Genomic DNA, 27659 nt, shown 5'->3' with positions numbered 1-27659 from the left:
AGAAACCACAACACAACGTCACATGATCTTCAATTGCATCCACAGACTGGCTAAGCAGCAGTTGATTCTTGAGGCATCTGCAAAGCCCGGACTTTATGACTCATAACGAACATGACAAGAAATTCCATCCCAGACTTTCCCGGGTCTGTGCGCTTGCTGTTGATTCATCTCAAAATGTCAGTGCAAAAAGCAAAAAAGCACAGCAGATGTATCAACTTCTGAACGTGGCAGTGTGGATTGCAACTGAAGCACTTGCATATCTTCGCTTTCATCTCACCAGCCACTGAGTGTGTGAACTCTGAGGCAGCTAACGTCGTCTTGAGGAGTGTGGGTCGTCGTACTTTCCAAACCCAACCACATCTAAAGGCCACGTCTACCGCGCATGTTTTTCTTTTCCCACCCCCCATCTCTCAGACACCTTTCCAATGGTGAAGCAGACAGACTTTTAAGATAGCAGCTTGAGTGCAGATGAATTAAACATCCTTTATAATCCCAGTCGGACACTACGTCTAGCTGGCGTGTGTGTGTTTCAGTAAAGTGGCGTAGGAAACACACTCCCTACTATCCGCAGGGACACTGGCCTATACAGCATGCTGTTCTCAGCTCATTGAATTGAGAAAACTGTAATGGTGAAACCGGGAGGACGACCACAGAGTCCGCTTGGTCCATATCCTGCACCGGCCAATAAAGCTAATTGCCCCGGCAAACCTCTCAGGTAATAAAGCTTCCTATTAGCTGAATTACATGTCTGTCAATCCTCTAATTAATGTCACAGAATTACTGCATATCCTCTAGTCCTGGAAAGGGAAGGAAATATCAGAGGATCTCTCAAGATGTTTGCAGGAGGAATTCTCTCTCTCAGGCTACTGTACGCGGTCGTGCCTGGCACTTAGTTCCGCATCTATCTTTCATGTTTTTCATAATTAAAACCTGAGAGCTCGGCCAGCACTCTTCCCAGTGTGCTGTGAAGATCAAAGAGGCTCTTGTTACAGAAGCGAGTCGATCAGAGAAGTCACTTTCCAGCCAACGGGGTTCAGGCTTAATGCTTCAATATCCTGCACTTATTTGGACATATGTGACGTGGGGGGCCAATGAGGTGGACGGCCAACGACCAAAACAAATTTTTATCTCTTCACTTAAAAAAAATTGTCACAACAAAGCTACAGTGTAGTGTGTGACTAGCATAGGCATCAATGTTCTAAAAAATTGGTGGAGAATGCGGGCAGCCATACAGTTTTTTCTCTTCTCATGAACGTGCGTCAAAGAAATTATTGAATAAAGTTATTGTTTTTGTTTTCTTTGTGCACAAAAAGTATTCTCATAGCTTTATAAGATTACGGTTGAAACACTAATGTCACATGGACTATTTTAATCATGTCTTTACTACCTTTCTGGTCCTTGAGTGCTCTATGCAAGGTCAGAAAGCTCTCAGATTTCATCAAAAATATCTTAATTTGTGTTCCGAAGATGAACAAAGGTCTTATAGGTGTAGCGAATTTTGCTCAAAGGGAAATGTATATAAATAATTACAATTAATTATGATTAATTACAATTACTTATATCAGCTGCCAGTAGTAACTGTAGCAGAATCGATTTTCCATCAACTAATCTGTTCGCTCAGCGAACATTCAGTATAATCTTTATATCAACTCTAAGAAATTATATTTTCTTGGCCACAGAAAATAACTTTCTTAAAGTACCATTGCATTAGAGCATGTAGCTCGAATCGGAATCGTAAAGGGACATTAATTTGCAAGGCAGAATCAGAATCAAAACTCATGTAATATGTGCACAACAGTTTATTAACGAAGGACTAACACATAACTAATCTAAACAAACAAACATGAAATCACTCATACATGGGGGAATGGTCAGTGAGAAGCAGTTAGAGAGAGAGAGAAGGAAATGAAGCTATGAAAAAAAAAAAGTCAGTTAACCACCTGCTGTGAAACCATCAGTGCTGTCTACAGCTTATACTAAACCTCTGTATGTTTAGTTAAGTGTACGATACTTGCATTGCCTTGGTCGTCGAACAAGTGTCCAAATGCAGTCTCTGAAAGTCTTGGTGGTTTGAAGCAGTGGTGGTTTTGGAATTGCAATCACATTCTTCCGGGTCTGAAGAGTGATGAATTCCAAAGATGTCCTGACTCGTTGGTGACTGGGAGTTTCTTTCCATGTGAAAAGTGAAGAAGAACCAAGAGCTGAGAGGGACCCAGCTGAAGTCCTGTGATCTTTGAGGAATGGAAAGACAAGGCCGCAAGGCCTGGCGCACGCTTAGGGAAGTCCTGAAGAGTTCTAGCTCATCTTCTTAGGTTCTCCAAGAACCACTGACTGACTGAGGCGAGTCATGAAGATGAATTCCAGGGTTAGGTCGAACTGTCTGGCTCTTTGTGGTCGAGAGCCACAGCTCTGTATGTTGGGCCTGTCGGGCCCGCCGGGCACGCCCTGTGCTGGCTCCGGCTCCCCGTGGGTTCCTCCACACGGGCAGCAATCGGAAGATGTTGCAGACGAGTGAGAAAGTGAAGAAGAGAAGGAAGAGAGAGGGGTCGATGCCTTTAAACTCTCTGGAGGCTGTGCCTCCAGGAGGTCCATGAACCAATGGTAACTTTCACCTTTGGAGAGAAAGTTTACGACTCTTTGTCTGTGAGCATGGTAATTTGCATATGTAATTCGATTGGGTGTTGATGCAAAAACTACTAAGGTTTCTTAAAACACTAACATGTTGCAAAGGTATCAACATCTAATTTACACCATCTTTTAGATCATTAAAATACGAACTCAAAGAGTCCAAGCATGACATAGGTGGGTTATACTACTAGTCATCTATCATAATACATGCATAAAACAGTAGAAAGACAAATACAAATACAACAGACAAAATTAAAATACATTGCAGTGATACTGTACACAATAACCTGGGCTATGTGTGATAGGAAGGTCAAAGAAAGGTTTGTCTGTGAATGAATAGGAAGGAGTCTATCTCTATAGGCATTGTGTCTTTCCTATGGCAAATGTAGCATGGGCAGATGTGCATTCCTTGAAGCAATAAAACCTGTGGTATCAGATCGTTGTCCTGGCAACTGAGCCCTTTTGGGGTGTTAGTTGCTTTGGGAGGGTTTGTCTCCAGAGCTCCAGCATGTAGCTGGCCTGTTGTGTTTAAAGACTATTTGTTAAATGTAACAATTAATGTATGTCTGATTGGTCCAGACGCTACATAGGTTTGAAACGACGTGAGGATGAGTAATTATTAACAGAATTTTCATTTTTGGGTGAACCATCCCTTTTAATATATTTTAAAATGTAATTTATTCTTATGATGGCAAAGCTGAATTTTCAACATAAGTCATTCTATGAATCTATATATAACTTAGGAAATATATTTTCTAATATACATGAATCTATACGTGTTCAGGAACTACATTACCACCTATGAGCACATACGGCCTCGTGCTCCCCTGAGAGAACAATGAGGTTGAGGAAACACAAGGGCACTAAAATATAACAAGTCTCATAATCAGTGAAATGGGGCCATTTATTTATTAATTTGTTCCATTGACTCTGAAGTAACATGAGCCTCTGGGGCTTTCTGTCTGAAAGCACTGGCTGTATAAATATTGCTTTCTCTTTTGATGAGAAGACAAATCCATTTCCACTGCAGGAAATAAGTCTTGGCATCAGTGCAAAACTAGTTATATGACTGGTATTTAGGCAGCAACTCAAAAATCACTCAAATGTTCTTCACTACACCCTGTGGCTATTTTGTGATTTCAATAAACAATAACAAAACGCTAACGCACTTGACTGATACAAAGCTAACAGTGTATACTAACAGAAAGAATCACTTGTTTACTGAAAAAAACTGGCAGTGCTAATAGATACTTGGTAGTTTCTTGCCAAGTTACAACTTTGTAGCAATTGTAGGTCCGGACAGTTTTTGTAATGGCACATTCTCTTGGAAAAGATTGGTTTGTGAACATGAGAACATGAACATTAGCACTCCATTGAGGTTGCGTCATACAAGCTTCAGTGCTAGCCAACAGCATTGTACTTCTAGTCTAAAAAGCACACTTTACTCTGTCAAAAGTAGAGAAAATGTCTAATAGAATGAAATGTAAAGCAGATATTCTACAGTGTAATATAGCTACCAAATACAAAGATAGATACAGTTAACAGATTAGACAGATTAAATGCCACACAAAATAAATATGTTCATGTTCAGATTCAAATTAAGTCACATGAGTCCTTGATTGCAAGAGAACAAAATCGAATTCAAATTCATAACTACAGTATGTGTTACGCAAAAGATTGCACGGGATAAACTGCATTGTTGTGTGGCACACAGCTCCCAGCAAACACAATATGGCTAATCTAGTTTCCCTTTTTCCAGCTCAGTAGCTCCCAAATGTCTTTAGCGTTTTGTCATGTGCTTTACCTTACCATGGTGGTATTCTCAACTTTTTCTGGTTGTCTTTTCATAGTTGAGCAAGTATGTACCACATTAGTACCTGGAACATGAACTATGCCATGAAGAATTTACATTAGCTACAGTGCTACAGAGCAAAAAATATAAATGTCATTTGAAATAACTGCATATACTACGACATATTTAAATATATTTCAGAATATGATTCAGAATGTATTATTAATAATACTAAAAACTAATAAAAATTAAAAATAAAAATGAATTGATTTTATTCTGTAAAAAAGTAAAAGAGCTAGGTTATGCCTTGCTGTGAAATTTTTTTATAGGTCTTAGCTCTTTGACATTGTTTTTATTTTATTTGTTATTTTATTTTCTTTGCTTTGCATTTTATTTTATTTTACTTTTTAATTAAATTGAATTTATTTTATTGCAAGCATGAATCTTGCAAAATGTGTGTACTTAAAACACACACACAAAGCTTATAGGGAAATTTTGAGAACATTTTTTTTTACTTTAATTTAGCATAGTTTAGTTGAGTTATTTATTTATTTTTTTATTTTATTTTATTGTATTTTAAGTATTTATTTATTTTTTATTGCGGCATAAATTTTGCACAATTTGGCTGGATATGTACTTAAAACACTGAAAAAAAAAAGTAAGAAAAAAAAGTAAAAACAAATTTGCTTGTGTGAATGTATCTTGCTTGATATGACAAAAATGGTGAATTGAAAATGACTTATATTTAATAATACAAAAAACTAATACAATTATTTATGTTATTTTTTATTTTATTTTATTTTATTTTTAGAAGAACTACGTTATGACTTGCTATGAAAAAAGTCTGACCGTTTCTTACCTTTTTGACATTGGTTTTATGCAAAACATAGCAGTAGAAGAACTACGTTATGCTTTGCTGTGAAGTCTGTTGCTTACCTTTTTGCCATTTTTTATTTTATTTTATTTTAGGTACAAATCTTGGTTTTGGTTAGATGAAAAAAAATATCTTGGAAAATTTGGTTGGATATATATATTTATATATCAGCAAAAATAGAAGACCTAGTTTATGCCTTGCTGTGAAGTCTGTTTCCTAGCTTTTTTGACATTGCTTTTATTTTATTTTTTTATTTTATTTTATTTTTATTGCAGGCATAAATTTGGCATTTGGTTGGATGTGGACTTGATATGTTAAAAATAAATAAATAAATAAATAAATAAAAAAAAAATCATACATTTTGCACACATCATACATTTTGCTTGTGTAAATGTACCTTGTTTGATATTTACCAAACAAGACAAAAAATCATTTTTTTGTCATTACCTTGCTAAACCTTGCTAAAACAGATGCAATTAGCTTACCAGGAATTCAACGTAAAGCTCTCAAGCGTGTAGTGACCCCTAACTTACATCAAAACAAGAGGTTAACCTGCAGGACATACAGTAGCCATAGAAGAGTCCATACATTCCCTGCAACACATAAAGGAAGTAGCCTTGCAGTCCAGTAATTATTAATGACAAAAGTCTATAAGCATTCCATTAGGTGCAAGCAGCTGTCATAAACATCTTAATTAATTTACAAAGCAAGCGACTGGGGAATTACGACGATGTGAAAATCTGCTTCCCTCTGCCGCTCCATAGCACTGGAACAGATCGGGCTTTTAAATTTTTAAACACGTCTTTCATGTTCTCCAGAGCACAAAAAAGCCTTTGAACAGTCATCTTGTTAGGAGACGCACCTAGCAGCGGCACTACCTTTTGGGCCACCCCATGGTCCTTTTTTACACAAACTGGCGACAAAGATTTATGTTAAAGTTTAAAGGGATAGCTTGCCTACCAATGATAAATTTGGTTATGATTTACTCAAAGCCATTTTAGTTTTCGTAAAATGCAAAAAAAAGATATTTAGGAGAGTGTTCATACTGCTCTTTTCCATATAAAGCACTTTTGTGTTTCACACAATGAAGTGAGTAAATGATGACAGTGTGTTACGGTGTTTTTTACTACACCACAAACCTCAAAAAAGTCATTTGAAAACAACAGCTGTCACGGATGTGATTGCATAAGAACGCTGTCTCTGTAGAGAAAGAGAGAGAAACAGAGGCTGTGTAGCCCCTTGGGACAGAGAGCGAGGTACAACTACCACATTGCACCATGGATGCTCAAATGGACACATTCACCAAAATATCTTTATTATTTCATGTAGCCAAGCTACTTTTCTGAAAACGCAGTTGGATGCAATGTTGGTTACTAATAAAAAGTCCCACACGCAGGTAGTTTCAGTTTCGCTTTAAAGGGATAGTTCAACCAAAGATGACAACTTTGTCATTAATTACTCACCCTCATGTCGTTCCAAATCTGTAAGACCTTCGTTCATCTTTGGAGCACAAATTAAGATCCAACAGCTTTCTGATCCTACAATGCAACTGACACATTCAACGCCCAGAAAGGTAGTAAGGACATTGTTAAAATAGTCCATGTGACATCAGTACTTCAACCGTCATTTTATGAAACTATGGGAAAACAAAAATAATGTCTTTATTCAACAATTCCTTCTCTTCTGTGTCAGTCTTTGATGTGCGTTAGGGTTAGGGTTCACGTTTTGTTTCTTTTTGAAATTGGACATAATTTTGGAACAGTCTGTGAACGCTGTTGTAATAAATTGGAAGCTAGTAATGACTATTAGCAGCCACGAGCATCTGATTCTCAAAGCTTCTCTCGGTGTCTGTACCGCCCCCGCCCATATATTTGCATAACCCACTCGCTGTGTTCAATGCTAAAGCACTCCCAAGGCTGCTGATCAAAGTCAGCAGTCAATTCACATCACAATACATTGATTTGATGCTTCCTAACCTTGCTAGTCTTTACTTAATGGCTGCCAAAAGCCTTAAGCACATCACAGTCCATCAACACCTCCTGTATGTGGTATTGCAATATATTTATATTTTTAATATTTGAGAATTATTTTATTTCTTCCCTTTTGTGTGTGTCTGGTACACCTTATTTTTCAGAAAATACAGTTTTACTATGAATAATAATAATAATAATAATAATAATAATAACAATAATAATAATAATAATAATAATAACAACAACAACAACAACAATAATAATTCAGCTACCTTTCTGAAAACATAGCTAACTGGACTAACTAACTAAAAAAAAGTCTAACAAATATTATTAAATTATTATTGGTGCACTTCAAGTTGTTATTTAAAATAAATAAATAAATAAAAAACAAAAATGTATAAATATTAACTATATCATTATTATTATTATTATTATTATTATTAGCGACATACAAATCAGTTATTAATATATTTTTCTCTCAATAATTCAATTTTGACTGTATGTGATGGTACTACTACTACTATTATTAATAATTATATTATGATTATTATTATTATTATTATTATTATTAACATAAATGTACAAATTAGCTATTAATATATTTTTCTCAACAATTCAGTTTTGACCCACTGTGACAGTACTACTCTTACGACTACTGTTAATAATTTTATTATTATTATTATTATTATTAACTTAACATAATATAAAAATCAGTTATTAATATATTTTCCCTCAACAATTCAGATGTGACAGTGCTACTCCTAATACTGTTATTATTATTATTATTATTATCAATATAAAAATATAAAAATCTGTTAATATATTTACCTCACCAACTCAATTTTGATCCAATCTGATGGTGCTACTCCTAGTACTGCTAATAATAATAATAATAATAATAATAATAATAATTATTATTATTATTATTAGTATCAACATAACAACATAAAAATCTGTTATTAATATATTTTCCTCTCAACAACTCAATTGTGACCCAGTCTGATGGTGCTACTCCTAGTACTGTTAATAATAATAATAATTATTATTATTATTATTATTATTATTATTATCAACATAACAATATAAAAATCTGTTATTAATATATTTTCCTCTCAACAACTCAGTTTTGACCCAATGTGATGGTGTTACTCCTAGTACTGTTGTTAATAATAATAATAATAATAATAATAATAGTACTGTTATTATTGTTAGTAGTAGTAGTAGTAGTAGTAGTACTATTGTCATCAACTTTCTAATAATATAATTTCTGCATTACAAGTCACTAAAAATCTATTAATTTAGTAATGTATTATTGTTAATTATAAAAACATATTTTATTATTATTTTTATCATTATAATAATAATTATTATTATTAATAGTAGAAGTAGTAGTAGTACTGTCACATTGGGTCAAAACTGAATTGTTGAGAGAAAAATATATTAATAACTGATTTGTATATGATTTTTATATTACTACTGCTATACTACTACAACAATTCAGAGCAGCATTTATTTGGCTCAAAACAATCTGAATTCTCAAGTAGGAAAAAACACCGGTTTCTAATATTACATAATACTTCAATGTAATAGTTCAGTGTTCACAGACACCGCTTGTCCTTATGGTGCAGCTACATTCATTTTGAAGCCTGACATCGGGAGAAAACAAAACAAACAAAAAAACGAAAAATCGCCTCAGTGCAAAAACTCAGCCGGAAAGGTCACCTCAGTTCTAGCCTTACAGCTTCATGCTCATCTGACGTAATGAAGGAGGAATAGTGTGGCGTCTCCCCCTCCATTTCCGCCATGGTATCTCCCACTCCACTGTATGTGCTGGGGGGAGGAGGGTGTTTTTCTTCTTTTTTAGGGGAAAGCCTGTCAAAACGTATCAACATCGCTGACATGGCACAGTGACACACTGACCCACAACCGCCGGAGGAGAATGCGTGTGTTACTGCGAGAGGGGGAAAAAAATAAATTAATAATAGTAAAAGAAAAAAGCAGCTATCGATTTATGTAAGAGCGCTAGTCATCGTCACATTGGCTGAGTGGTGTAGGGACTCTTTAATTATTTCTCAGGAGCCAGACAAAATCAGTGTGCCGTGAAGAGACTACATCGATTTCCCTTCAGCCAAAGCAACATACTCACTCTGTGGCAGTCCATGGTAAAGTACTAGAGAGAAGGAAAAGGTGTTTGTCTTAGAGCGGAGATCTAAAACAGAGTGGCGTCCAAACAAGCGGCTGACAGAAATGACGGCCAAGTCAAAGAAGGTAAAGTTGGGATGAATAAATATGCTTCCTGGATCTGAATATACACACTTCCCTATTGTATAAAAGCAGTATATCAAAAGTAGGGTGATGAGCTGTGGTGCTCTTATGGGAAATGCAGGTTCGCGTATGGCCTGCAACCTGACCTGACTGCACATCCCTGTTTCGCCATCTGTAAGGCTAAAAAATATATAACTGGTTAAAACTTAAAACTAAGATTGTAAAATGTTTTTAACAGTTAAACTCTGAAATATTATTGCAATTTAAAATAACTGTTTTCTATTTTAATATATTTTAGTATGTGATGTAAATCAGAATGTTCAGAATCATTACTGAATGCCTTCAGTAATTATTTATATTTTAATCTGTAAAGCTAAAAAAAACCTCTAATATATTTTTTAAATAATTATATATATTTAATAATTTATTTCTGTGACGCAAATCTGAATTTTCAGCATCATTGCTGGATGTCTTCAGTACTTTTTTTAAATCTGTAAAGCTCAAAAAATAAAATAAAAAAATATAACAAAAATCTAAAAACATACTTAACTGTTAAAAAAACAACAAAAACCAGTAAAAATATAAAATATTACTGCTATTTAAAAGAACTGTTTTCTATTTTAATATATATTTTAATAATTATATATATATATATATATATATATATCATAATTTATTGCTGTGATGCAAATGAATTTTTAGCATCATTACTGAATGTCTTCAGTATATTTTTTTCAAATATGTAAAGCTCAAAACAAAATATTAAAAAAAAAAAAATCTAAAAATAATAAATAAAATAATAAAATAAATTAAGTAAAATCTAAAAACATACTTAACTGGTAAAAAAAGCAACAAAAATCAGTAAAATTATGAAATATTATTACAATTTAAAATAACAGTTTTGTACATATTTTATGTAATGTATTGTCGTGATGCAAATCTGAAATTTCAGGATCATTGCTGAATGGCTTCAATAATCTGTAAAGCTTTAAAAAAAATAAAATAAAATAAAATAAAATAAAATAAAATAAAATAAAATAAAAATCTTAAAAACTTACATAACTGGTAAATGGCTGACCCAAAATGTACTATAGTGCATGTAGAAATCATTCAACATTGTATTTATTATATTCATATGATGTCATTAAAAATTCCTTTAAAATAAAGATTCAGTTTCTAAACATTCTATAAAAAAACTCAAAGGTATCACTATCAATCAGGTAATCACTATCAAGCATCATGAAGGGATAGTACACTGTAGTTATAAAAAGTGGAACACCTTCAAAGCACTACTTCTTTACAGAAAAGGCCAAACAAGTGGCAGCAGGCTGTGGCTAACACCTTTGTTTGTGATTGATGTTTGTAGGATGAGTTGCAAACGCACTTGTGGTTCACCGTAGGCTGGTGGTGGTTGTGCATGTTCTTTTCGGGGAACTAAAATTAGCGCCCCATGTGTATTTCCTGCCCGCAAAAGAGTAAAAAAGCACAAACAAACAAACAAACGCAGCAAAAACATCTTTGAGCTGGTTGGAAAATGATACCTGCGGATGCGGGGTACTTAACACATTAAATGTCCTCTAAAGGTCTTTCATTTAAATCTATAAAAAGACCACGAGAAAAGATGATACAGTCTCTCCATAAGCGTCACCTGAGGTAAGACACAGCTGTCAGTTGCTAGCATTAACATAGCACCACATGCGAGCGCACAACCGTGAACCGAGCATAAACTGCAACGATGCATATACGCATGCATGCGCTTTTCATGTCTAGCCAGACCCTGTTAAAAATGCATTGTTATGGAAAGGGAGGCTCACTTGAGAGCTATGCTAAGCCGAACGCATCTTGGTGTGCTCTGTCAGCACCGCTTCCATAATTTACGAATAGCTAAAATATTACTTGAAGTACCCGCTAAGATTTTGAGATAGTATTACAATGATTTAACAAAACATTCACGTTGCATCAGTTAATGGTCACATAAAATGCATGAAAAAAAGTAAAATGTTGTATTTTATTTAAATTATTTTTTTTAGAAAGTGTGTATTTTTATTTATTTATTTTTTTAATGATTTTTATTCATTTTCCAGCAACTCTCAAACCTCCTGCAGTTCGCTCTTGATCCACCAGGGGTTTGTGAAAGCTAGATTTTTAGTAATTTGTTTATAAAACAAAAGCTCAGGGTATGTTTACATGACAACAATGTACTAAAAATTGAAACGTTTTCCCTTTACGTTTTTGAAAAGTTTTGTTTCCACACAACAACATTGTCAAAACGATCCCCATTCACATGGAATCCACGAAATCAACTAAAAATGCTGCATTATGGATGCCAGGCCAGTAGATGGCGATATCACTTTGTAAAGAAACACTACGCACCTAACTTAAAACATAGTACGTATGCACATGATGTCACTGTTTTTACAAATTTGTGCAAATAAACTTTAAAAACAGTTTTCAAAAGTTTGTGTATTTAGGCTTTTGTAAATTGCGTATTTAGGCCCAGATTGTAGTAATTTGTTTAGAAAACAAAAGCTCAGGGTATGTTTGACAACATTGAACTAAAAATTGAAACGCTTTTCCTTTGCGTTTTTGAAAAGTTTTGCGTCCAGACAACGGCATTGTCGAAACGATCCCCATTCACACGAAATCAACAAAAACAACTAAAAATGCTGCATTATGCAAGCCAGGCCAGTAGATGGCGATATCGCTTTGTAAAAAAACACCACTGTACACAAACCTATAGACTGACCACACCATACGTATGCACATAACGTCACCATTTTCACAAATTTGTGCAAGTAAACTAAAAAACTTGCACTATGAAACAACATACGTTTTCACAAATTTGTCATGAACCAATGGGGGCTTGTGAAACCCAGGTTTTTAGTAATTTGTTTCTAAAACAAAAGCACAGGGTACATTTTGTACTTGAAAAATTGAGTAGTTTTCCTTTGAGTTTTTGAAAAGTTTTGCATCCAGACGATGACTGTTAGAACGACCATTATTCACATGAAATCCACAAAAATAACTATAAATGTTGCATTATAGATGCCAAGCCAGTAGATGGTGATATCACTTTGTAAACAAACACTACTGTGCACATACCTATAGAACGTACGCATAATACATATTCTTATGACGTCACCATTTTCACTAATGTGCACAAATAAACTACAAAAACTTGAACTACAAAACACTTTGAAACCATTTCCAAAGGTTTCTGTATTTAGGCTCCAAAAACACTATGTGCAGACGACGACATTGTAAGAACAATCCCCATTCACACTAATTCAGGAAAACAACTAAAAAAAAATATATATATATATATATATATATATATATATATATATATATATATATATATATATATATATATATATATATATATATATATATATATATATATATATATATATATATATATATATATATATATATATATATATATATATATATATATATATATATATATATATATATATATATATATATATATATATATATATAAATTTTATTTTGTATTCGTTTTTCAGCAACTCTCAAACCTCCTGCAATTCCCTCCTAAACCACTGGGGGTTTTCAAAACAGATTTTTTGTAAATTTATTTCTTTATGCAGCAACAATGCAAGGGACGTTTTTCCTTTGCGTTTTTGAAAAACAAATTAAAACAAATTCCATTCAAACAAATTCAATGAAAAAAAAAGTAAAAATGCTGCATTATGCATGCCTGGCCAGTAGAAGGCGATATCACTTTGTAAAGAAACACTATGCACCTGAACACATACTTATAGACCGAACACATAATATGCATGCACGACATCACAAATTTACGCAAATAAACTTACAAAACTACAAAAAGTTTGTGTATTCAGGCCCCCAAAAGACAAAACGTTTTCGTTTTTAGTCGAGAGCTATTGATATATAATAATTTGATATATTACATATAGTTTTTTTTTAGAAAGTTTGTTTTATTGAAATAGTTTTTATTTTAAAAATATTTCTTTTTATTTTTCCATTTTTATGATTTGTATTTGTTTTTCAGCAACTCTCAAAACCTCTGCAGTTCCCTAATTTGCGAAAACCATTTTTTAGTAATTTGTTTATAAAACAAAAGCTCAGAGTACATTTACGTGGCAATAGCATACTAATAATTTAAACATTTCTCTTTTGCTTTTTTTCTGTCCAGACAACAAAACGATTTACACAAAATCCACAAAAACAACTAAAAATGCTGCATTATGGATGCCAGGCCAGTAGATGGCGATGTCACTTTGTAAAGAAACACTACGCGCCTAAACACATACCTGACTCAACACATAATACGCATATACATGACTTCACCGTTTTCACAAATTTCCAAAAATAAACTACAAAAAGTTTGTTTTCAGGTCCCCAAAACACCGTTATTATGTAAACTAACGGCCAAAACGCATAAAACATTTTCGTTTTTTAGTTGAAAGCTATGCTAATGTGCTAATGTGAACGCACCTCGAATTACTGCTCTAGCCATCATTTATGTACATCATGAAGTGGTGGAAAGGGGTGGAGTCAAATCATCTGGGGGCGGAGTTAGTAAGCTCACATCCAATCAGCTTTGATTGTTCAGGCAGAAAAAGATCCAAACGCCCCAAATTTCAACAAGTATGCAATTCCTTAGCTTTGGACGACAAAATGAAAACATGTGATTGATGGTGATCTCACTTTGTACTTATTTACAAAACAACAGCATTTTGGACCTTTGAAAATGGGTTTCAAAGGTCCAAAATGCTGTTGTTGTGTAAATAAATGACGAAAACACAGAAAAAGTTTTCATTTTTTATTTGAAAACAGTGTGGTGCGATCTGTTAAACTCCATCTGTGCTATGTCTTTGTATACTCCCCTTAAACGAAAGCAGACATTCCTGCTTTCTTATACCGACACTGCTTTGATCAAACAGCATATTAGCAGCTACGCTAACAAAGGTAAACTCAGCTGAGGCAGATCTGAACAGTCTGTGATAAACAGCTGGCGCAGCGAGCGGCTTATCTAGGGTGGGTGTGTTTTTAATCTAGTTATTAATGTCGTAAATTAGCTCGTGTAATTGAATGTTCATATAACATCACATCCATCCCTTAAGAATTACTATTGGACTGCTTATAATAATATCTTATTTCCCAGATGAATTTTATTGGACTTGAGAATAATTCCATCACTCTGCTAATTCTGGAGACAAAAGGGTGGAGGGGGTATTTGATAAGGGGGCTACGCTTGGTAATAGAAGGTAAATGTTAAAATAAACCTTGCTTGGGTGGTGATCTATCTATCTATCTATCTATCTATCTATCTATCTATCTATCTATCTATCTATCTATCTATTATTTCAATTAATACTACTTAAAATATTACATTCGATTTCAAGTTATTTCAATAATAACATTAAATCAATAATTCAGTGTTATTTTAGCAGCATATTCACGTTCAAAGTTCTCTGATTTCAAATTATTTAAATATTTTATTTTCTATTTAAAATATGTTTTTATCACTTTTATATATATATATATATATATATATATATATATATATAAATATAAATATATAGCTTATATATTATTTCAGTTAATATTACCTAAAATATTACATTAGATTTCAAGTTAATATTTCAATAATAACATTAAATCAATAATTCAATGTTATTTTAGCAGCACATTCACATGTTCAAAGTTCTTTGCTTTCTAAATATTTAAATATTTAATTTTTTATTTAAAATATATATTTTTATCACTTTTTTTTTTAGATAATATGTTTTATAATTTAATTATTACTAGTTTTTGTTAACTCTCAAACACTTTGAACACTCAGAGTTTTCCAAAAGCTCTGTGATGGAAAAGATTTGGATTTTCATGGACAGTTTTTGAGATCCCGAAATGAAGTGAACTGGAGGAAACAACACAAACAGGAAAAAGGAAGAAGAGAAGACGAAGAGGAGGTGAAAAAAGGCAAGGGAAGAAATGGTGTATATGCCAAATCAGGTCTGATTAATTTATTTCCTCCAAACGCTGCCGCTGACTCAAAACACATTTGAGTTGAGATGCAAAAATGTCATCCGAGACAAAAGTGATTAATTTCAGAACCGACGAAAACACAGAAAAGCAATCTCGAACATGAGAGCATGATTATTTCATGAATTCTAAATAAAAAAAGAAAACATAACATAGAAAATAAATTTTCAAAAGAATATTGCAAGATAAAAAAAAGGGACCAAATTATCTAGAGGCTTTTTTTCCCAGCCTTCCTCCACTTCTCCTTTTCTCAGTCTTTGGAAAAGAGAAATTTATTTCTGCCTTCATCTCTAAATTGGATGCAATTTATTGCCTCTCCAAAGCTCGTTTTTCACCGGCCGTGGCAGCCAATGCGTATCTGCCTCCTCAGTGTGGCCTCGGGTGCTAATATGCAGAAAGTGGCCGCGGGGAGACGCGACTCGTTGAAGGGGAGAAGGGAGGGAAAGTTGGGGGACGCAGCCCAGAATCAATCCATGATAGAGGGTGAGAAAGATGAGTGTGTTTACTCATAGAAATATGGCCGCTTGGGATGTCAGAAGGGGAGAGGAAAGGTTATATAACTGTCGGGCTGAATCAGAGACGCCCGAGCAGGAGAGACGGACTGATCAGAGAAGAAAAGAATAATAAAAGTGACACAGACGACAATAAAACAGCACCGCGCGATCACGGGAGCGAGCAGACAATGGAGACACAAGCAAGTGCTTGTGAAGGCGGACTGATTTTCAGGTAAAAGGCTAAATGTGCATGCAGAGGTGAGATAACTGGTCATAGGTCAGCGGAGCTTGTGTACGCAGCATTGGCGGAGCGTAGCATGTCAACCAAAACAGGAAACGTGATGTGCAGCAAACAGGAAACGCACACAGGCAACCGTCTCCTTTCAAGAACAGAGAGCTGTGGGATGTCTCAGCTACCGTGCGAACAAGTCAACAACTGCAAAACTTGCCCATGTCTAGGCTGCAATGTTGACAGCGTTTACAGTTAGTCTTATTCAGCACTAACTAAAAAAAAACCTTCCCGCCCCCCCATATTAATTCATTCAAAAATAAAAATGTAATTAAATTAAATTATTTTAAAAACGTAGAATGATTTGTTTTACAAATAGTATATTTTTATATTTTAATTTTAGCATTTATTTTATTATTATTATTATTCTTTTTAAAATGTATTTAGTTATTTAATTATTTTTTGTGTGTGGGAAGGGTAATACAGCTGTCCTGACATCATGATGTTATGTTTGTATTATTATTTCTTATAAAATAATTATATGGTTTATAATAATGATATGGTTCAAAATACGTATTATTATAAGGTTCAATATATTTTATTTTTTTCCTTCAAGTGTTAAGTATTTATTTATATATATATATATATATATATATATAAAAAAATTTAGATATATTGACTTTGAAATCTTTGAAAGATGTTTACTATTACTATTATTTTGAGAACAAAATAAATAAATAAATAAAAATAAAAAAGTTGTAAATCGTTATTGATTGATTGATTGATTGAAATAAAATCATATGGTCCAAACTTTATATCTTTTTTTTTTTTTTTTAAATCATTTGGGGTTTAAAATGTCCTGCTATCATAATGAAGAATACCTTCATTAAAAATATGAAATTTAAAGTTATTTAGTATTTGTATTATTTTTTAGAAAAAAAAAAAAAAAAACATTTACCAAAGCTGTTCATTAATATTTAAAACAAACAAACAAACAAACAAAAAACACAGGACCCTTATGACAGTGTCAAGGTCAATTTTTCTTTTTCTTTTTGATATTTTGTGGGGGTTTACCAAAGATGTCAGGGTGATTTAGTTATTCTGATATCATGGAGAAAAAAAATCCTCATTAAAAATATGAAATTTAGAAATATTAACTTTGAAATCTTTGAAAGTTCTTTAATATTTATAGAATAAAAAAATACCAAAGCTGTTCATTAATATTTATAAAAAACTTTTTTCTTTTTTTTATGCAAAATAAAATCATATAGTCTAACCTATTGCATAAACAGCCAATAAATAAATAAATAAATAAATAAAACTGTACCCTTAGAGTGTTTTGAAGTCCATTTTTTATTTTTAATTTCAGCCTTTTAATATATTGTGCGGGTTCACCAAACATGTCAGTGTGATTTAACTGTTCTGATATGATAATGAAGAAAACAATCCTCGTATAAATATTACATTTAGAGATATTAACTTTGAAAATGTTTAAAGTTTTTTTTAAGTTTAGTATTTTTATAAATAAAATTTTTTACCAAAAAACATTTACCAAAGCTGTTGAACAATTGACCTTTGAAAACAGTGTGCTGAGGTCAATAAGTCTCTTAAAATAGTGAATTAAGAAAAAAAAAAATTACTAATGTGACCCTGGACCACAAAACCAGTCAATAAGTAGCACAGGTATATTTGAAGCAATAGACAACAATACATTATATGGGTCAAAATCATTGAATTTTTTTAATGCCAAAAATCATTAGGATATTAAGTAAAGATCATGTTTCATGAAGATATTTTGCAAATTTCCTACCGTAAATATATCAGAACTTAATTTTTGATTAGTAACATGCATTGCTAAAAACTTCATTTGGACAAATTTAAAGGGTGATTCTCTCAATATTTAGATTTTTTTTTTTGCACCTTTAGATAGAAGATATTCAAGTATTTCAGCCCAACCATACATCAATGAAAAGCTTATTTATTCCACTTTTAGATGATGTATAAATCTCAATTGCAAAAAATTGATCCTTATGGCTGGTTTTGTGGTCCAGGATCACAAATAAAAAAAATTGTACACCCACATGTATTCAAGGCGTAAGAAAAATGTTTACTTAAAAAAGAGCTCCGCTTCCGGAACAACAATTTACAGATAATGTACTCCCTCCCCCCTTGTCATCCAAGATGTTCATGTCTTTCTTTCTTCAGTCGTAAACAAATTATGTTTTTTTGAGGAAAACATTTCAGGATTTTTCTCCATATAGTGGACTTCAATGGTGCCCCGAGTTTGTACTTCCAAAATGCAGTTGTAAACAATCTCAGCTGAGGAAGAAGGGTCTTATCTAGCAAAACGATTAGTTATTTTCATAAAAATAATAATTTACATACTTTTTAATGTCAAACGCTCGTCTTGTCTCACTCTGCCTGAACTCCATTTTTTTCCGGTTCATGACAGTTAGGGTATGTGGGAAAAACTCCCATCTCATGTTCTCCCTCAACTTCAAAATCGTCCTATATCGCTGTTTTACCTTTTTTGTTAAGGGTGTTTGATCTTTGCATGTTCACTTTGCACAGACTGGGTCGGTGCTTCTGCAGCGATGTAGGATGATTTTGAAATGATTTTTGAAGTTGAGGATGAAAATACGATTGGAGTTTTTCAACATACCCTAACTGTCTCGAGCCAGAATACACAGAGTTCAGGGAGAGCAAGACAAGACAAGCGTTTGAGATTAAAAATGTATTTTTTTAAATGAAAACAACTGATCGTTTTGCTAGATAAGACCCTTCTTCCTCGGCTGGGATTGTTTACAACCACATTTAGGATCGTTTGAAGCCGTATTTAAACTGCATTTTGGATGTTCAAACTTGTGGCACCATATACTGTATGGAGAAAAATCCTGAAATGTTTTCCTCAAAAAACATAATTTCTTTCAGACTAAAGAAAGAAAGACATGAACATCTTGGATGACAAGGGGGTGAGTAAACTATCTGTAAATTGACAAAGTGAACTTCTCCTTTAATTTGGACAACTTTAAAGATTTTCTCAATATTTAGATTTTTTTTTTTCTTAGATTCCAGATTTTCAAACAATTGTATCTTGGCCAAATTTATGTTTAATGGCTACTATGAAAATAAAACCCCCATTTTATTTAGAGATTGTTTTTGTCAATGCAAAAATGCAATTTATAGTCTCTACATCTTCAGTATGTTCAGACGAGAAGTACCGCTACATGCTTGAGTAACTCTCCGCTTCCTGGAGTGCTCCTGAGGGCTGTCAGTGTCGCTATTTGTATTAAACACAGGAAGTGACATTACCTCTGCTTACAAAGTGCAAAACTGCGGTTTGACACGACCGTCTCGCTCGCCCTCACACTTTCACTCTTTCTCCTGTACAGACGTTAAACACACACCTACTCGGCCACACTTCTCCCTGAGTTAGCTCAAGGTGCAGTCCGTCCAGCGGCCTTGCTGTGGAACGCCTACACAGCCAATGAATAAGTATCACATTTCCTTCGCTGACAGCTGACACAGTCGGGCCCAGGTGATATACCAGACATGACAAGTGATTCTAATTACACGTTGAGGTTGAGGATATAAAATGGCAGGTAGGGAACAAACCCTGTCCGGCCAACCGGCACGCGCTAGTCCTAATCTGATGAGCCGGGGTTGTCAGGCCCCGCTCGTCCCTCCCGTCAAACTCCCGCCAGGAAAGTGACAGTTTTCCGCCCGAGGGGAAGACGGGACTCGGCGAACCCCTGCCCATCGCAAACAATAAACACGAGGCAAAAATAAGCGAAGCCAGACCGAGCTTTTGGGCTTTTGCGAATTTGTCAGACTGCTGCTCGGCTGAATGAAGTACAAATGAAGCGGTGTCCCAAAGCTTGGGTAATACCTGTCAAACTTCCACTTGTTTTAAGGTAGAAACCGGAGACACCTTGGAACCGAACTCACCTTGGAGCCACGGATGACAACAAACACACACGTTTCGCCGTCACATTGTTGTGTCTCGGTTTCTGCGCCTCAGCAGAGACTGCGTTCGGAGACAGTTAGCGATTTTTTAAAAACTTGATGGAAAACACAAGCGCTGCATTTCGACTCGAGACTGCAGAACATCCCGACAACATCAGGGAGGGTCAGAGTTGGCAACGTCTGGGACGACTTTTCCCGCTGACAGCCCATCATCATCAGGGTTGCCAGTGTCACCAGGCGGGGGAAGCTGCCAGTTGGCGCTCGTCGGCAGGAGAGCGATTCTCAGGAGCACGCCAGGAAATCTGTATTTGATAATGCAACTTCACACTTCACTGCCTTCCTCCTCAACTCAATACATCAGAGTTTTTGGCGGCGACGTTTCTATACTACAGCAGTCGAAGCCAACGCCTGGCATCCACGGCCGACTAACTTGTTTCAAACGGCGGCTAATGAGGGATGTAATGCCTCTCGTTGTGAGGTGCGCTTGTTCTTACATGCTGAATTTGATTAGCGTTCAAGGAGCACTTTCACAGATGAACATGAAGGGTGGGATGATTATTTTAGTGTGCGTTTTTGCTTTGCAATTAAAGTTATACACATTCAAGTGCTCCTTCTAGAGGCACCCTGAGTCCTTTTAGTCCACGTGGCAATCATAACAACAAGTGAAAATGTTAGAAATGTTCATGTTGGTTTTATATATATATATATATATATATATATATAATGAAAATTTTATATTTAATGACTAAAATGTGAAAAAAAAGCTATGAAGTTGTGTTTATATTATTTGTGGTTTTCCTAAAAATAAAATAAAATAAAATAAAATGAAAGATAAAAAATAAATAAAATAATTTTACTTAAATAATTAAATTTAATAATTTTAGATTTTGTTTTTTGTTTTTTTGTTTTTTTGCATGCTGGTTGCACCAAATTAATTTTGCTAGTCTTTCGCATTTTCCCTGTGTTATTTGCTCTTTTTTTGTGAATGAAATTTACTAGCAATTTCTAAATGTTTTGTGTGTGTGTGTGTTCATTTTGTGTTCACTTTTTTAGTGTTCATTTATTCATTTTATTATCAGAACAGAATAATTTTACTTAAATTTTAGCTTGCTTGCTTGATTTATTTATTTTATTTTGCTTTGTTTCATTTATTTTATTTTATTTTATTCATATTATTTGTGGTTTTCATAAGAATAAAATAAAATAAAATAAAATAAAATAAAATAAAATAAAATAAAATAAAATAAAATAATAAATAAATAAATAAATAAATAATTTTACTTAAGTTATTGTGAATTTTTTTTTTTTTTTTGCATGTTAGTTGCACCAAATTTTGCTAGTCTTTGCATTTTCCCTGTGTTATTTACTTCTTTTTTTGTGAATGAAATTTACTAGCAATTTCTAAACGTTTTTTGTGTGTGTGTGTCTGTTAATTTTGTGTTCACGTTTTTAGTGTTCATTTATTCATTTTATTATCAGAACAGAATAATTTTACTTAAATTATTGTGAATTTTAGCTTGCTTTATTTTATTTATTTATTTATATTATATTATATTATATTTTTTTATTTATTTTTGTTCTGTACCACCCTGATCATTTGACTTTATGCTAAAATAAAATAAAATAAAATAAAATAAAATAAAATAAAATATAGCTAAATTTAAAAAAATACAAACTGCTCATTTAAAATCTGACATCTCATATTACAAGGGTAAATTCTAAAATTTACAATAATTTAAGTACAGTGATTATTTAAATATTATTTTTATTTTATTTTATTTTATTTTTCTTAAATTGTTATTCTACATAGTGTTGACGTTTCACTGTAACAGCAAAATGACTCATTGTTTTTAATGACAATTGTCTTAGGAATTTTATTTATTTATTTATTTATTTATTTATTTATTTAATCAGGAAGGTCTCCATTGAGATACAATATCTCTTTTACCAGGGAGTCCCGGTCAAGATAGGCAGCAAAGGACAATAAATTAAAAAAATATATACATATCACCACACAATGGACAAACACAGAACTCAAAAGTAGATGAAGTCAGTTTATCAGTAAACTGAATTAATGTACATTTTAATAAATGACTAAATAAGATAATAATGCTTTGGATCACTGGGTAGTAGGCCACAATGAAGTCCAACAACAGATGCAAGAACATCCGACTATAATCAAGTGTGCCATTTGGTACCTTGCTGTTAAAGCTTTGTGGTCCACAGAGCTTCACCCTGAGCGCAATAAGCGAATGGAAGATGTTTTCCTGTGCAGGATTTCTTTTTTTGAATACTTGCTGTCGTCTAGCAAAGGATGAAAGATCTGAGTCGAGCTTCTCTCTCATGACAACCCAACTGGCTGAGCTTCAGCTCTGGCTGAATATGAGGAGTAAAGATGATTTGCCAAAGCAGCCAGGGAAAGATATTTTTCAGCTCCTTCAAGTCAAGCAGCTCTGAATAGTACATCAAGATTATTCATACAATATCAGTTCCAATCCACTGCTATGAGGTAAGAGTTTAAGGCCAAGCAGATGTGCATGGCTGACAGATGTGAGGCTGATAAGGTAATTAAAAATAAACCTATCAGAGAAACATTACTTCAGACTGATCTGAGGTCAGTTTTGCAGTTTCTTTTATTTGGCTTGAGCTTTGTAAATGTTTAATGTAGCGCCGAACTGTTCACAGCGAGCCCCAGAGTCTTGCCAGCATTCTGAGAGAAAACGCACTAACTGCTTCCTGTGCTGTCTGGCCCTCAAGGAGGGATGAAGGATAAAAGGAACAGAGATAAAGTTGCGCGCTGGACTGTGTTTAACACCTCTGCTCTAAACATTTTGGGATGCTAGAGTTTCATACCATAAACTTTGTTATTTTACATTTTTCCACTTTCTAAATGTTAGTTAATGCAAGGTTTTAAGATGCAATTACATCTCTTCTTATTTTACTAATAGTGATTTTTTTTCTTATTTATGTATTTATTTATTTAGTTGTAAGTTATGAAACTGATTGTATGTTTACTATGTTTAATACATCAGATCTTACATCTAAAGGTAAACTTATGAATTAATAAAAAAATATCTGAATAATATGGAAAATAAAAAATGAATGAATGAATAAATGAATGAATGATAAAAAAACAACAGTTCATATAAAGAACCATGCTGCACCAAAAATGTATATAAATAAAATAAAATAAAATAAAATAAAATAAAATAAAATAAAATAAAATATTATTTATTTATTTAAAACTCATTGTGTAACATATTAATTAATAAAAGGTATTTGAATAACATAGAACTAATATTGTAAAATGGAGTTGATATAAAGGACCAATTTGCACCAAAAATAAAATAAAATAAAATAAAATAAAATAAAATAATGAAAAAACACAGTTGCTATGAAATGACCAAGTTTGACCAAAAATGTAATAAAATGTAATAAAATAAAGTAAAATAATAAAATATATATTTATTTAAAACTCATTGTATGTTTACTATGTTTAATATATTAGATTTTACATCAAATAAAAAAAAAAAAAAAAAAAAAAAAAAAAAAATAGAGAACTAATACTGTAATGTATGTGAGTTGCTATAATATATTAGTAAAATATCTACGTGGTACCAAATTACTACATATCACTACAAATTACTACGGCTCTACATATGATGTAAAATATATCAGATTTTACATCCAATTAAGGAAAAACATGTTAATTAATAATAATAATAATAATAATAATAATAAAAATGAATAATATAGGACTAATAATGTAAAATGGACTTGATATAAAGGACCAATTTGCACCAATGTAAAAATAATAAAATAAAATAAAATAAAATAAAATAAAATAAAATAAAATAAAATAAAATAAAATAAAATAAGATTAATTAATTAATGGCTCAATTTTTTTTTTTTCTGTTCCTTACATAAATCTAAAATGATTAAATATAATATAATAAAATAGCTTTGAAAGTCTTGGAAAATATTTATTTTTTATTTATTTATATTTATTTATTTATTTATGAAACTCATGAACCAATTTGCTCCAAAAATGTAATAATAAAATAAAATAAAATAAAATAAAATAAAATAAAATAAAATAAAATAAAATAAAATAAAATAAAATAAAATAAAAGATTATATTTAAGAGCTACATCATAGGACAACATGTTCAGCAATTAATAACTTTTTTTTTTTTTTGGCCTGTTCCTTACATAAATCTATCATGGCTTTGAAAGTTTTAGAAAATAGTTTCAACAGAGTATGGACCACTTTTGTATTGCTTTTTTGGAGCTTGAATGTGCCCATTCACATTAGTTCACGTTTTCATTAAGTTAAAAAACGCAAGGACAATCTGCTAAAAGAATATTCAAACAAAAATCTAAATTCTGTCCTTTACTCAACGTCATTCCAAACTTGTATGACTGAAGAGTCGGTCCCAATTACACATTTTCAACAAAATTTCTCTGCCAAAACAATGAAAGACAGTGATGTTGTTTTGAACCCCACTGACATTGATGGTACTGAACAGACAAAAACATTCAAAATATCTTCAGCAAAAGAGAGTCAAATAAGTTAATAATAACATAAAAGTCAATAAACGAAGACAGACGTTTAATTTTTGGGTGAACTATCCCTTTAGTAAAGGTCTGGAACAACATGATAGTATTAAAATGGAGAGAAATACTAAAGATAATAACCCAGTCATGAATAAGCATAAAACAATTATCTCTGCTGTGAGCATTTTGTGTAATTTTCCTAGTAAACCATCATGCTCTCCTTTCACTCCTCTTGTTCAATGTCCACTCCTGTCCCTCTATTTTGGGTGCCTTTATAAAGCTGCTGATGTGATTATAGAGGATGATGATTACGGTTACATAACAGCATCAAATTAATTTACTGCCCGCAACACGACGGCAGGAGGAAATCACTCTCCCCCCTTTCCCGCTGTTCTGCTGCTTCACGCGCCCAATAATTCCCATCCGAAGCTCCTCCCTCGTCCAATCGCACACATATTCACCCCTTCCCCATGTACCCCGCCCCTGCAGTCCATTAAAGTCACATCAAGGGGATTAAGACAAACTGGGTCAGTGGAGCAGTGCTGTGGAAAAAAAAAGCGAGAGGCAAACAAACCGTGGCCAAACATCACCGCCAAACTTATAAAGCAAGGGGGGTTGGGGGCCGGACCGGGATTCATGGGCCTGGGGATTGTGTCTGGCTGGGGAGAAGGTGCAGTCTTGCCGGCGTGGATGGTGGAGGGTGTGGAGGATCTGGCCAAAGCTAAGATCTCATGAGGGGCCTGCAGGCTGGGCCGCAGGAAGTCGAGCCAGGCACATGGTTTCTGTTTTGTGTCTCTCTACACTGTGTCTCTCCTTTTACTCTCTAAGAAGCAAAGACTGGCTCTTCATGATGAAAAGCACTGGCTGCTATGGTGTAGCTCCAGAGGGGAATCGTGTGCCAACCTTATACACATACATACTGTACTGTTTGTGGAGAAGCACAAGCCAAAACCACAATACAACAGCTTACGAACAACTGACGGTACATTTACCTCAGGAAATTCATTCAATGTTCATCGTTCGTAGCCACCTCAGTTCAAATGGCAAAATAAAGCAGGCGTGAACCGGCTGTTAGTCTGTTTCTCTTCACAAAACATGAATAAACAAAAGAAGGTATGTCAAAAGATACAATTCAACTTGCATTCTCTCTCAAATAATCGCTCAATCAATATTTCAACTGCCGCAAAACCTCAATAAAACAGCTTGCAAACAACTGATGGTACATTTACCTCAGGAAAGTCATTCAGTGTTCAGCGTTCATAGCCGCTTCAGAACAACTGCACAAAGTGCACATGAACCAATAAATTAACAAAAGAAAGTTTGATTAAAGATACACCCCTGGTGAAAAAAACAGCATATGCTGGTAGGTATGTTTTGATGCTGGGATGCTGGTTAGGTATGTCTTGATGCTGGTCCTTTGCAGGTTTATGCTGGACCTTGGCCAGCAACATGACCAGAAAGGACCAGCATAAACCAGCAAAGGACCAGCTTTAACCAGAATCAAAACCTACCTAACCAGCATCCCAGCATCAAAACATACCTACCAGCATATGCTGTTTTTTTCACCAGGGTAATCACTCAGTCTATATTTCAGCCACCACGAAATCTCCATAAACTTTCCATCAGGAAAGCCAGTTCAAATGACAGCACAAAGCATGCAAGAACCAATCATTTGTCTGTTTCTATTCACGAAGCATGAATAGATAAAAAATGTACTTAAAATATACAATGCAACTTACAGAAATGTATTATCTTTCAAACAATCACTTAATTTCTGCTTAATTTCAACAACACTTCAATAAAACAGCTTGCGAACAACTGACAGTATATTTACCTCAGAAAAGTCATTCGAATGTTCATCTTTTGAAGCCGACTTGGTTTAAACGGCAGCAGAAAGCACGCATAACCCAATCATTCATCTGTTTCTCTTCATAAAACATGAATAAACAAAGGAAGGTACGTTAAAAGATACAATACAACTTACAGAAATGTACCATCTCTCATATAATCGCTCAATCAATATTTCAACTGCTGTGAAACCTAAAGCAGCTTGCGAACAACCTGATGGTACATTTACCTCAGGAAAGACATTCGAACGCAAGTTAAAAGATACAACTTACAGTAAGGTATTATCTCTCAAATATTCGCTCAATATTTTAACCACCGTGAAACTGTGATGCCAAGAGGGTTGCCAGGTGTCCACAACAAAACCCCACAATTGCTACACAAAACTAGCCCAGTCATGTTCCAGAGGGAGTCCTCCCAGAAAAAAAGTGTTTTGGTGGGGTTCCCCTGGTAAAATTTACATTCCAGAGGCTAAATATCACGTTATTAGGGATGAAAGGAAAACTGCAGACTTGGCAACGCTGGATGCCGCCTCAGTTCAATTGGCAGCATGAAGCTCGATCGTTCGCCTGTTTCTCTTAAGAAATCACGAATAAACAAAAGAAGGTACATTAAAAGTTACAATACAACTTACAGAAATATATTATCTCTTAAATAATTGCTCAATCGATATTTCAACCACTGTGAAACCTCAATAAAACAGCTTGCAAAAGTTGACAGTACATTTACCACAGGAAAGTCGGTCAAATGTTCATCTTTCGATGCCACCAGGGTTGCCAGGTTTTCACAACAAAACCCGCTCAATTGCTGCTCAATTCTAGCCCAAAACTAGCCCAGTCATGTTCTGGTTGCTAAATACATGGTTTTTGGTGGGGTTCCCCTGGTAAAATTTGCTTTCCAGAGGCTAAATATCACATTATTGGAGTCGCTTCAACCCACTAACATGAAAAACAACCCGTGAAAGTGTTAAAGTAGCCCAATTCCACAGGAAAACCACTTTT

General features: G+C 33.7%; 1 protein-coding gene across 3 annotated transcripts in view; it reads right to left on the bottom strand.

The window, feature by feature from the left end:
* Window positions 1–27659, bottom strand: part of roraa (RAR-related orphan receptor A, paralog a) — a 384106-nt gene that overhangs the window by 123009 nt on the left and 233438 nt on the right. The window contains exon 1 of one of the 3 annotated variants that reach the window (XM_051099047.1): window positions 6758–6961. The exons of the other annotated variants lie outside the window; for them this stretch is intronic. Within the exon in view, the coding sequence (XP_050955004.1) occupies window positions 6758–6896 (139 nt within the window). The 5' untranslated portion in view covers window positions 6897–6961. Of the gene's footprint in view, window positions 1–6757; window positions 6962–27659 lie in introns of those variants that run through there. 3 annotated transcript variants of the gene reach the window in all.

The sequence above is a fragment of the Labeo rohita genome, chromosome 25, assembly GCF_022985175.1.
Source record: "Labeo rohita strain BAU-BD-2019 chromosome 25, IGBB_LRoh.1.0, whole genome shotgun sequence".
Lineage (NCBI taxonomy): Eukaryota > Metazoa > Chordata > Actinopteri > Cypriniformes > Cyprinidae > Labeo > Labeo rohita.
This window is presented reverse-complemented; position numbering and strand designations above follow the sequence as displayed.